The sequence below is a fragment of the Triticum aestivum genome, chromosome 2B, assembly GCF_018294505.1.
Source record: "Triticum aestivum cultivar Chinese Spring chromosome 2B, IWGSC CS RefSeq v2.1, whole genome shotgun sequence".
Lineage (NCBI taxonomy): Eukaryota > Viridiplantae > Streptophyta > Magnoliopsida > Poales > Poaceae > Triticum > Triticum aestivum.
Genome location: NC_057798.1, coordinates 459,960,555 through 459,974,160, shown reverse-complemented (window position 1 = coordinate 459,974,160; position 13,606 = coordinate 459,960,555). Strand labels below are relative to the sequence as shown.

The window sequence follows — 13,606 nt, the reverse complement described above, 5'->3', positions numbered from 1 at the left end:
GTGCGGCCTCCTAGCGCGTCGGCGTGTGCGGGAGATGCGTGGTCTGCAGCTGCCGCTCCTTCAAATTGCCCTTCGCTGTGCAAAGGACCTCAATCTTGTCCGCTTGCGTCAGGGATCTTGGGCATGCGGTTTTCCCCACAGGCGGCGGGCATGCTGTTTTCCTCGCGGGCAGCGACCTCAAAGTCTGCGACATCGGCGGTTGGGGGGGGGGGGGGTGGCACCCCTCGTCATTCTCCATCGCAAGCCCTCCACTCTTCCCTGTGCGGTGCATACCACCTTTTGTCCAGGTGGTGTCCATGGGATCCAGGTGGCTGTACACGTGCACGTCCACGTCCGACGTGCGGATGGTGTCCACTTTTTGTTAAGGGGTCCAAAATAAAGCGTCCCAGTCCATTTCAGGTTGAGAGTAATAAAACAAGCCGAGATGTGAAAGGCTTGTTTTTAGGTGTTAGGTTTGTGTTGCGTCGAGTCATGGTTATAAATTGGTTAGGCTGCAGCTCGAGGACAAGCTGCATGTCCAGGTGGGGTGTAGTGTTAGAGTACGTAATGGGCCTAATGGGCCTGGCCTGGCGGTATAGCCTGTTAGTCTTAGGGTTAATTAGAGATAAGGGTCGCTTGCTTAGGGGTCAAGAAAAGCTTTGCTTGGGAGTCAAGTAAATCTCTCTATATAAAGAGAGCAGATGTATCAATCTAATCAAGCAAGAATTAAGAAGGAAATCCCTTCCCTCTTGCCCGGCCGTGGGCAAAAAGGCCCCCGTCCGGCCTTCTCGCGCCCTCCTTCTAGCAGCGTCATAACAGAGGACAAAAATATAAGTAGGGTATTTACGGATTCATGCCCACTCCATGATGAACAGGGCTGTTGGCTTGGTCGCAGCGTATCGCACTTGACATAGCAATTCAGTGCTTACTGTTCGAATACAGTGCTGGACTCACTTGAAAGCTATAAATAGTAAACAACGTTTTATGTACTAGTACTGCCCATTATTATCAGTAATATCTATACATTACATTACAACCTAGTGTGGTCTTTTGCAGGAAATTGTAAATTTGTTGCTTTGTGGAGAGGCTGTCCCAAATGTATTTGATGGCAAGATGGACCTTGGTGGCGGCATGTCCCTGAAAGGCATTCCAAATGATGTTGAAGTTGGGTTCCTTACCCTTCTGGAATCACTAAATTTGTGCAAGGTTGGTCAGTACCTAAAGTGCCCGAAATGGCCTATATGGGTGGTGGGAAGTGAAAGTCACTACACTGTCCTTTTCGCCCTAAATCCCAACGTCCAAGAGGAGAATGAGCTGGAAGAGCGGGAATCCAAAATTAGGAGGGCATTTGATGCACAAGACCAAAGTGGAGGTGGAGGCTTTATTGCGGTGGAGGGATTCCAGCAAGTTCTGAGGGACACCGACATAACATTTCCTTCTGACAAGCTCGACGATCTCTGTAATGCGGGCGTTATAGTATGGAGTGAGTTCTGGCAGGCACTGCTTCAGTTGGATAAAAGGGCTGGAGGCATGAAAGATCCAACTGGCCTTATGGGCAAGAAGCAATTCACTATCTACCACTTCAATGGAATTGCCAAGTCAGTGCTTAATGGGAGTGGAAACACAGGAGGCTCAACTCCAATACAAAGACCTAGGATATGCAAGTTAAATGTCAGCGTCCCACCTAGGTGGACGCAGGATGAATACCTAGCTGATGTTGTAAGCTCATCAGCCAGCGGCAGCAAGAATGACAGTGTTCTTTCTCTTGCTCCACCAGTTCAGACTGCTTGTCAGCATGCGCCATTAGTGGACTGCATTAGAACTCGATGGCCACGGGCAGCTTGCAGCTGGTCTGGAGATGTGCCGAGTATCGTCTGATTTGATGCTTTGAGTTGTTTGGCACTCATTCCAGTCATATCACTTGTTGGGCTGATTTCGAGGAGACTGCTTGAACTCCCCATAGTGTTGACCATGCCATGCAAAGTTTTGGAAGGGGCTGCTGGTGTTGTAATTGTTTAGCTTGATGAATATATGTTTCCCCCCCTTGACATGAATCCTTTTTATCGCGTCATCTTATCAGGGACATGAGTTTTCTTTTTTCTTTTAATTGACATTAGATGTATACACCTTTTATGGATATGCTGTTAAGTCTCGAGGCACATTCTTTCCTGTACACAGATGATTTTGTTGTAGTTTATTTTATATCTGACACAGAGCTGAGCGACTTCTTTGTTTTACATCTGACGGAGGTGTAAAAGTTTTATGATAGTGCTTACTTGTCCATCTTTTGATTTCTTACTTTCTTGCCTATAACCTTTCTTTCGCCGACCCAAAAGATATGTTTTGATTTCTTACTTTTCTGGCCTATAACCTTTCTTTCGTTGACCGGAAAAAAAATGTCTCCCTTGTTTTTTTAGCACAGCCGCACATACACACACTCCTTTCCGTGTTGTTGATTTATGTATATACTTGTGTCAGCTCTTTTGACGTGTTTGGTTCACACAACGGTAAATAAGATAGTCTTATCTTAAATTTTGTGTGTAATTTAGGGCATGTATAATGGTAAAGAAGATAGTCTTATCTTAAGTTTTGTATGTAATTTAGGAGTTAATTGCATAGAAGTACCACAATTCGGGCATCACATGTAGATTGGTACCACGATTACTAATTTTTGCGTGTCAGTACCAACATTGGTCTAAGTTTTTGCAAATTAGGCTAAAACGCGTATTTATATGTACTGACGCCCGATCCGACAACTCGGGCCCACCTATCAGGTGCCACGCTGGCCAATCGGCGCGTGCCCGCGCATGCCTGCGCGCTGACTAGGACGAGCCGGTGCGCTGCAACCTGGTCCGGTCGTACCAGCTCCAGCCCGGCCGCACCATTCCCCTCCCCTTCTCCTCCTCGCTCGAACCCTAGTCCATGGCGTCGGCGATTCCGCCAGGCGGCGGCGAGGGCGTCCTGGTCCGGTCGCACCAGCTCCAGCCCGGCCGCACCATTCCCCTCCCCTCCTCCTCCTCGCTCGAACCCTAGTCCATGGCGTTGACGATTCCGCCAGGCGGCGGCGAGGGCGTCCACGGCGGCGGTGAGATGCCGTTCTGGCCTCCTAGCGGAACGGCTAGCGTCGACGGGGATGCGGCGACGACTCCAGCTCCGCGTACTTGACCGACGACGAGGAGTCGATGTTACTCACCATGGAGCAGCGGTTGCGGTTGGCGCATCAGTGGGTGGCGAACCCTAGCAGCAGCCATGAGTTGACGCATGGACTTGGCGGCGTGCTGTAAGTACCCTTGTCCTACTCCTCCTCTGATTTATCCAATTGGGCATTTTTAGGATTTGTTCATCTTCTGCTTTATCCAGTTGGGGATTAGGTTTTATCCAATTGAAGTGACTAGTATAGGACAATTAAACCAACCTAGTAACATAGTGTATTGCACTCTCAAATTAGTTCAATGACAGTAAAAATTTGGGATTATTGTGGCTCTCCAAATTGTTCTGTATTGTCTGGTACTGTTACTTTAAATTGTTCTGTACTGTACTGTTGCTCTCCAAATTTTGCTATTGTGCTGAATTAGTAAATAATAGACTTACAGGTTACTTTAAATTGTACTGTAATGTACTGTTGCTCTCCAAATTAAGAGTAATTATAATGAATACATGGAATTTAATTTGTTCTGTAGTTTGGATGAAGACATTTGGCAAGTAAGGATCCATTTTGATGCAAGAGAACCATTGGAGATGAAGCTGTGTGGTTCAGATATTACTTATCTGAATATTTGGTTGCAGTGATGGAAACCCAAGGATTTAATGCATATGATTGTTTGTTTCACATTGAAAATCCATCTTTAGGAGAGAAAGGGCTGGATTTGGTAGACAGTCATGCAGAATTACAGATGATAAAGAGGAAGATCCAGGACAAATTGGTGCTTAATTTGCTAGTCAGGGCTTGTCCACCCCCTGATACTGATTTTGAGAGGCAGCATTTTGAAAAACCAGACTTGTCCACTGTGGTGTACCAAGAGCCTGTTGTTTATGATCTGAGTGAGCCTCCTATCTTAGTTGTTGATCAGGAAGGAGTAGTTTTTGAGAGTCAATGTAGCACACATCACCCTGCTGGTCCTGCTGGTGTTTGCACACAAGAAAGCAAAAATGCAACAGACAAGTTGAAAGCAGTTTTGGAAGAAGAAGAAGAGGGATATCAAGGATTTGAGGCTTATGAGGACAGTGATGCCTCTGATGAGGATGGTCAAATTGGAAGTGACCCTAATTACATGGTTGATGATGAAGATGTAGAGGTGGAAGAGCGAAAGAGACAGAGAGAGCTAGAAGTACAAGAGAAAGAATCAGATGATGATCAATCAGAAGAGGAAGAAATGCTGCATTATGAGGGTGACACTGAAGTTGAGGACCCATTTGAGGTAGAGGAAGATAGGACTTTTGAACAAGAAGAAGAAACTATAGTTGAACCTGTAAAGAAGAAGCAGAAGCTGCCAGTTAGAAGAGGCCCAACCACTAGGTCACATTGTAGTGAGCTACCAGAGGTTGAACCTGATTTCAGACCATCATCAGATGAAGAAGAGAAGGGGTTGTTGAGGGAGAGTGATGTTGATGGTTTTGAGCCACTCTCTTTTGTCCTACCAAAGAAAAGGAAGAGTAGGGCAAAGAAAAGGCCTGCTAGGAAGTGGTACAATGAGAAAATGGAGCAACCACATGAGCAACTATGTATGAAGTTGTGTTTTAGGGATCAACATCAATTCAGGGATGCTTTGTTGAATTTGCACATCACCCAGGCCAGGAATTTCAGGTATCACAGGAATTCAGATCAGAGGATAATTGTTGAGTGTACAGATAAAAAATGCCAGTTCTTAATGGTGGCAGAAGTTATAAAAGGGGAGAAAACCTTTGTAATTAAGAAGATGAGACTAGAGCACACTTGCGCTAGTACCACTGAGACCACCAGGGCTAGTGCTAAGTGGCTAGCACAGAAATATGAACATCTCTTTAGATCTGATATAACTACTGGTATTCAGACTATAATTGATGCATGCAATGAAAAATATGGTGTAGATGTGCCCAAGTGCATGGCATATAGGGCAAAGAACATAGCTATTGAAGCTGTGTAGGAGACCACAAGAACCAATATCCTAGGCTTAAAGACTATGCTCAGACTGTCATGGACACAAACCCTGGGAGTAGAGTAATAGTGACTACTGTTACTCCAGTACCAAATGCAAAAATACCCCACCCAGGCCCAAGATTCCATGCCATGTTCTTTTGCCTTAATGGAGCAAGGGAGGGGTTTCTCAATGGGTGTAGGCCTTTCATTGGTTAGTTCTTGAACCTTGTGTGAACCATTTACATATTGTAGAGTACTCCATAATGTATCTCACTTGGAAATGTTGATTATGCAGGTGTTGATGGATGCTTCATTAAGCTCACTACAGGTGCTCAACTACTTGCTGCCACTGGTAGAGATGGCAACAACAACATATATCCACTGGCATTTGGCATAGTTGGTCAAGAGGACACACCTAGTTGGTGTTGGTTTCTACACCAACTGAAAATTTGCCTAGGGGGAGAAGTGGGCAAGTTTGGAGCTTATACTATAATGTCAGATAGACAAAAGGTATGTGTTTGCATATTTCATTCTGTTTTGAACAAGTGTTTACAGTAGCTTAGATTTTCATTGGTGCATATTTCTTTAGCTTGTAGCTTAGACTTGTCAAATTGTTTGTGTCAGGGGTTATTGAATGCAGTGAATGCTGTGTTTCCAAATTGCAACCAAAGATTCTGCCTTAGACATTTATATGCAAATTTCCAAAATGCTGGGTTTAGGGGTGAAGATCTTAAGAAGTGCATGGATAATGCTAGCTATGCCTACAATGAACACAAATTTAATATTGCAATGAATGATCTTAGAGTTGAAAGTGAGGAAGCTTGGGAGTGGCTTACTGCAATACCAAAAACAACATGGGCAAGGCATGCATTTGACACAAACTGCAAGACTGACTTGATAGTGAACAACTTGTCTAAGGTGTTCAACAAGTACATTCTAGATGTTAGGAGAAAACCTATAAGGACAATGTGTGATGGGATAAAAGATAAGCAGATGGTGAGGTGGCACATGAAGAGAGAGAGTGTAAAGGAAGCAATATGGGAGATAACACCTTATTACAGTGAGAAGCTAGAGGTTGAGAAGGAGAGGGCTAGATACTGCAAGCCAATACAGGCAGGGGTCAACTTATGGCAAGTTACAAGTGGGCAGCAAACACATGCTGTCAACCTGGAACTTGAGAGTTGTGGATGCAGGAAGTGGGACCTTAGTGGCATACCTTGCAACCATGCCATCTCTGCAATAAACAAGGCTAAAAGGAAACCAGAGGATTATGTCAGCAAATTCTTCAAGAAAGATTTTTATGCTGCAGCTTATGAACCAATGATCTTTCCTGTGCCTGGTGAGCATGATTGGACAAGGACCCCTGGTCCAGACATAAAACCACCTGCATTCAAAATCAAGAGAGGAAGAAGGAAAGAAAAGAGAATCAAGGGCAAATTTGAAGTACCAAAGCCAAAAGAAACTTCAAGAATGGGGACCATAACATGTGGTAATTGTGGTCTCCAAGGGCATAGGTACACAAATTGTCTTAAACAGTTGAAGCCCGAGCTAGCTTTGAGGAAGAATAAGCATGTGGTAATAATTTTTCACCTTGAAATATACTAATGTTTTCTTTCTTGTACATTTATTTCTAGCATTATTAATTGTTTCCTTTTCTTTGCAAGGCTACTCCAAGTACCTCACAGCCAAGAGCTGCTGGTCCTTCTACTGCACCAACAGCAAGACAGCCAAGACCTGCTGCTTCTGCTCCTACACCACCATCATATGGAAGAAGAGGAGCTGGCAGAGGAGCTGGTGCTACTTCTATTACAACACCACCATCTGGAAGAAGAAGAGGAGCTGCTACTTGAAAGATCGTGGATGTCGCCCAGAGGGGGGGGTGAATAGGCGCTTTAAAATAATTACGGTTGAGGCTTGAACAAATGCGGAATAAACCTAGCGGTTTGTCAAGCACAAAACCTACAACAACTAGGCTCACCTATGTGCACCAACAACTTATGCTAAGCAAGAAAAACTACTTAGGTGATAGCAAGATACATGACAAGAAACAATATGGCTATCACAAAGTAAAGTGCATAAGTAAAGGGCTCGGGTAAGAGATAACCGAGGCACGCGGAGACGATGATGTATCCCGAAGTTCACACCCTTGCGGATGCTAATCTCCATTTGGAGCGGTGTGGAGGCACAATGCTCCCCAAGAAGCCACTAGGGCCACCGTAATCTCCTCACGCCCTCGCACAATGCAAGATGCCGTGATTCCACTAAGGGACCCTTGAGGGCGGTCACCGAGCTCGTACAAATGGCAACCCTTGGGGGCGGTCACCGAACCCGTACACTTTGGCAACCCTTGGGGGCGGTCATCGGTACCCATCAAATTGCTCGGGGCGATCTCCACAACCTAATTGGAGACCCCGACGCTTGCCCGGAGCTTTACACCATAATGATTGAGCTCCGAACACCACCAACCGTCTAGGGTGCCCAAGCACCCATGAGGAACAAGCTCAAGGGTACCAAGCACGCAAGAGTAATAAGCTTCTCAACTTGTAACTTCCACATATCACCGTGGAGAACTCAAACCGATGCACCAAATGCAATGGCAAGGGCACACGGAGTGCCCAAGTCCTTCTCTCTCAAATCCCACCGAAGCAACTAATGCTAGGGAGGAAAATGAGAGGAAGAACAAGAAGGAGAACATCAAGAACTCCAAGAACTAGATCCAAGGGGTTCCCCTCACATAGAGGAGAAAGTGATTGGTGGAAATGTGGATCTAAATCTCCTCTCTCTTTTTCCTCAAAAACTAGCAAGAATCCATGGAGGGATTGAGAGTTAGCAAGCTCGAAGAAGGTCAACAATGGGGGAAAACACGAGCTCAAAGGATAAGGTTGAATGGGGAAGAAGACCCTCTTTTATAGGAGCTCCCGAATCCAACCGTTATGCTCACAGCCCGCACAGAGCGGTAATACCGCTCCAAGGAGCGGTACTACCGCTAGGGCGATAGTACCCCTTCGAAACACAACAGCGAGGAGGCAAAAAGGCCAAAAGAACCGTCGGAGCGGTAGTACCGCTCGTCCTCACGGTACTACCGCTCGACCTCACGGTACTACCGCAAATGGTAGCGGTACTACTGCTCGCGAGCGGTACTAAAAAAATACTTCTGTGCCTACTTCCGCTGAGAAAAACACGAGATTTTGGTCCGGAGCGGTACTACCGCTCAGGAGCCGCAGTAGTACCGCTCTGGAGCGGTAGTAAAAAATTACTTCCGCTCTAGTCGCGGTAGTACCGCTGCAACCTTTACCAAAACAGCCACAACTTTTGCAAACGGACTCCGAATTCAACGAAACCAAGTTTGTTGGAAAGCTAACGACATGGGATAACACAATATTGATAGAAATATCAAGAATAAGCAAATGAGAAAAGTCCCATAAGAAAATGGTGAGAACCCTTCACCGGATAAGATCGGTAAAACCTCCAACACCAAAAACATCATAGAAGACGCATGCGAACTCCGTTTTCGATGAACTCAAGCTTGTCATCAAGATGACCATAAGCTCTAAGACTCACAAATATAACCAAACAAGAACCAAGAAACATGATGCAAGGATGCAATGGTTTGAGCTCTTTACTAACGATACGATCAAGCTACCAACTTGAGAGCCCCCCTTGATAGTACGGCAAACGATCCTATAACTCGGTCTCCCAACTACCACCACGAGACCGGTAAAATAGAAAACCTATCAAAGGCAAACCTTTGCCTTGCACATGGTCCACTTGAGCTAGATGAACACGATCTTGACTCCCTCAAGTTGGACCATCTTTCTTGATTGCGATGGCTCGATGAAGACTAGATGATTACTCCCCCATAGTCCACTATGGGTGAGCCACTCTTAGGCACATCTTCACAAGTCCATTGACACCATAATGGATGGCAAGATTCAAGCACTTGATCTCTTTGTGATGCTCCACTTGAACTTGCACACGGCAATCTTGATGACGATCACCACTTGATGTCATCCTTTCCATGGGTTCTATGATATCTTCCTCTTGACGCAAGCCCATGGATACGTACCTAACCCCACATACAACTCTCACATAGACCATGGGTTAGTACAAAAAGTGCAATAGACAATGCTTACCATACATGGGATCACTTGATCCCTCTCGGTACATCTTCTATGCTTTGTGAGTTGATCAACTTGATTCACTCTTGACTTAGTCTTGATCAACCTTGAATCTTTGCAACTATCTTCATTTGGATGATGTCTTGAAGGTAAACATGAATGATCACACAAGCTTCTTCTTCAAGACATGCTTGCAATAAGCTCAACACTCATATGACCAATCTTTGGATAATTCCTTAATAGCACCTTGGTCATCACAAACTCTCACTGAAACCAACAAATGGACTCCTAGAAAAGCCTATGGGAAAACCCTTCAAATATAACTCAAGGCAACCATTAGTCCATAGAGATTGTCATCAATTACCAAAACCACACATGGGGGCACCACATGTCCTTTCAATCTCCCCCATTTTGGTAATTGAAGACAATCACTTTCAAGAGAGTTTATACAAGGAATTATGCATCACCATTCAATGCACCAACCAATAATGCATGCGTATGAGATGCAAAAGCTAAGGAAATAAAAACCAAACCTACTCCACAAAACTCTCTGAAACTTCTCCCCCATTGGCATCGATTGCCAAAATGGGCGAAACTCTTAGAAGGCCAATATAAATTGTGGTCCTCCATAAATTGTGTATTTCTCAACAAGAGAGTGGAATGCAATACACATATCCAACTGCCAATACTTGGAGGAAGACAAACTATATTGATGCCCAAAGATTGCAATAGAAAGATATGCCACAAAGACATAACAAAGAGAGACACAAGCAATCAGAAGATACCAATTGAAGCAAGCAATCAACGGATATCAATTGAACCAACTAGACCAATGATCCTACATGCCACAAGAATAAAGATATTATGAAAAGCGCAAAGGAGTGTTCTAAAGAAACTAGAGAAGCTCCCCATGATTTGTGCACACATAAGAATTTTTGTATTTGAATACAAATTGCACAAAATAGGATCATAGCTCCCCCAAAATCAATAGAAACTCACATCCAGTGCAAGTGCACATATAGGAAACAAAGCCCAGCGCTTGCAACAAGCACATGGTTGAGCAACATGTAAAAGAGGCAACTTAAGAATAGGCTCAACCAAAATGATGTGTGTGAGTCATGGCGAAGCACTTGAGAAGACTAAGTTTAGGATGAGCATTAAGCATCAACATAGTCTTGAAAGAATGAGGCACACGGTGCAAGGCCTATCATTCCCACACACAACTGGCAAATGGGTTCACAAGCTTACTAATAAGCAAAAGAGAACATATGCTTGTGACAACCCGTGGTGAAGATAGACGAGGGGAGGCTCATCAAGACGAGGGATACCAATTAAGATGGCAAAAACCTCGTGAAGATAAGCAAGAGGAAAATAATCTTCACCACACAAGAGTGCAACAAGATGCAACGATAGAGGACACACACTCAAGGCAAAAGCTTTTACGGAGCCACCAAAGAAATAACATAAGAAAGACAAGGTGGACGTGAAAGAAAATATATCAACTAGAGATGTAATTTCTCTCAAGTGTATAAGGTTCTATGTAGACGATATATCTACAAAGAAGGATGTACACCCGAAATAGTTACAACACGAAGGAACAAGATATCCACAAGGAAGTCATAAATATACCAATAAGATATTTGCTTGAAAGCATAGCACTTGGCTAGATATGGTCTTATTGTATATAAATGAAGTCCAAACACACATCCATCAAAGGCATCACAACTAGCAACAGAGATCATCGTTGGGATGCTTTGAGAAAGGAAACAAGTATCACAAGATATGAAATGAATATCATGCCAAGATGCAACCTACACAAGGTTGAATGCAAGAGGAGAAAACATGAATAGATACTTGTTACCGAGATATCATTGGAAGGATGTAGTAGATACCAATTGAAGGTAGATAGTAGTTCATTGATCATCCTAGCTTGACTCCAATATGCACATGGTGACAACACCTTCCTTGTGAGTGAGCCGAGCATCCAATGCATCTCCAAATGTTCCTAGAAGAACAACACAAACTAAACGGTACCCAAACTCATTGGGACCAAATAGTTAGAAAAACCAATACATAGGACAAACTCCACATAAATATGTGCATATAGATACGAAAATGAATTTCATACACATCTCATCCGATTTGAGACTTGGTGAAGATCCCCCTATATATTGAGTCAAAGAAAGAAAGCATGCCAAATAAAATACATGAAGTAAACATGCATGCTCAAGACTTTCAAAACCCGAAACCTAAAGAGAAAGAAATGCCAAGTGAAAAGGATACCAAATGGTGAAATCATCATTTGCAAGATATCATTAAAGATACATCAAGGAATGAGATATCCATTGATACACACTAAACTAAAGATGTCAAACTCCCAAAGAGAGGATGGTTCCAAATAAACCAAGCTCTCAACAAAGTTTCATGATGGCACAAAGTACCAAAAAAATGGCTTGCCTTCCACCAAAACACACTTGATAAGGATCACAAGAAAAGTGTTCTAAAGAAAATAGGATAGCTCCCCCACGAGTTGTGCATTATATAGGATTTGCATTTGAATACAAAATGCACAAGGTGGGATCACTACTTTCACTATATCTAGAAAACACTAGACAAGAACAAGAAAAAAACAAGATCCACAAGTGGTAGGGAAGACACCGGGAGTTGACACAAACCTTGGCAAGAGAAAAGGCAAATAAAAACAAAAGCCAAAGTAAAGATGATCAACAAATTCTACCACACATAAGTGACTACCAATTGTCAAAAGACAAGAAGTATTTGGAAATAATTCCCGGTGGTAGATAACAAGGACATCCAACATCATCTTCACAACAAACACAAGCAAATTGCAACTTGTAGAGCTAACATGCCACCTAGGAACAAGATAATCTACAATATCAATTCTAGGTGACAATATCTCAAATGTACACATTTTCTAGGCTTGTAATATGCACTTAGCATATTACTCCCCCATAATGTGATACCAATAAGAACTTAACAAGAGGCAATAAGAGGAACAAACAAGAGATAATTAATGGACTATTTAGAATTTGAATTTCTCATGAGAGATATACCACCTAGCGACTAGATAATCTTGTAATATCAATACTAGATGGTATTCCTCATGTACACACATTTATAGAATTGTGAGGTGCACAAAGCACATCACTCCCCCAAAATGGGATGTTCCATTAATCTCTCACACGAGCCAACTAGGATACAAACAAGAAGCATAAAGGCTCAACGCACGACACACACGTACATGGTGTGCAAACCAACACACACATACTTGATTGCTCAAGATAAGCAAGTTGGAATCACAACATATACAAACACATGCAAGGAATAAAACCAAAACATGCAAGGGGGCAAGTAACTTTCAATGTAAGCAATTTTAAGTACAAGTTACCGCAAGGAGGCACATTGGATATAAGATATAAACTTGATGATTCAATTGACTTGGCTTGAGACAATAAGAGTGATGAAGTCCCCTTAATTCTTCATAATGTAGCCAACTCTCCAATGCCCTCCAACAACACCTATTGATCAAGTTTGAGCTTGTTGGTCCCCAACCAAGTTGGGTCCTAAGAGGTTAGTCACAATAGGCTTGCCAACCCAAATGGTTCTTTTCTTGACACCACTTTGAGTACCAACAAACTTGGCAAACACATTGCCAACCTTATCCTTCCCAAGAGCATAGATATCATCAATAATAATTGGGTTGGATAAGTTACCACTAGTGCATAAAGAAGAGAGGTGACCTTTCTCACGACATAAGTAGCAACGTCTACTCTTCATTTTCTTCTCACTTGATTTCTCAACAAGAGAGGCATTAACTTGAGTCTTCTTCGGAAGTGGCCTTTCTTCAACTTGAGGTTGAGCATGAGATTGAACTTGTGGCCACTTCCCTTATTGCTTGTTACCAATGGCATTCTTCTTCAATGGGCAATATCTAACATGATGCCCTTCAATTTTGCACTTGAAGCAAATAATCTTGGCCGAATTCTTGACTTGTTTTTGGCCCTTCTTCTTGTTGCTCTTGGACTTATTCTTCTTCTTATTGGAGTTGAATCCAAGTCCACCTTTGTCATTGGGGGATTTTTGCACACGCAAGATATTGTTGAGTGTGGATTTCCCTTCATGACTCTTTTCCAAGTCTTTCTTCAAAGAAGTGACTTGGGCCTTGAGCTCTTTGATTTCCTCTACATGGTTAGTCTCAACACAAGTACTAGAGGAAGTATAAGCTTCATCGTTAGAGCAACAAGGCAAGGAAAGCAATTCATCACAAGACGTACCAACATTGTGAGTAGATGAATTACAAGGACTAGCACATGGCAATATATTATTTTGACCAGAAGTGGTGCTAGTATCAACATGAGGCTCACTAGATGTT

General features: G+C 43.2%; 1 protein-coding gene across 2 annotated transcripts in view; it reads left to right on the top strand.

Annotated features, from left to right (window-relative positions):
- The window catches only part of LOC123045455 (ubiquitin carboxyl-terminal hydrolase MINDY-3), a 10,110-nt gene extending 7,918 nt beyond the window's left edge, over positions 1-2,192 (top strand). For both annotated transcript variants that reach the window (XM_044468507.1, XM_044468506.1), the window contains exon 7: positions 1,036-2,192. In XM_044468507.1, the coding sequence (XP_044324442.1) occupies positions 1,036-1,857 (822 nt within the window). In that variant the 3' untranslated portion in view covers positions 1,858-2,192. The remainder of the gene's footprint in view (positions 1-1,035) is intronic.
- Positions 2,193-13,606: the final 11,414 nt, after the last annotated feature.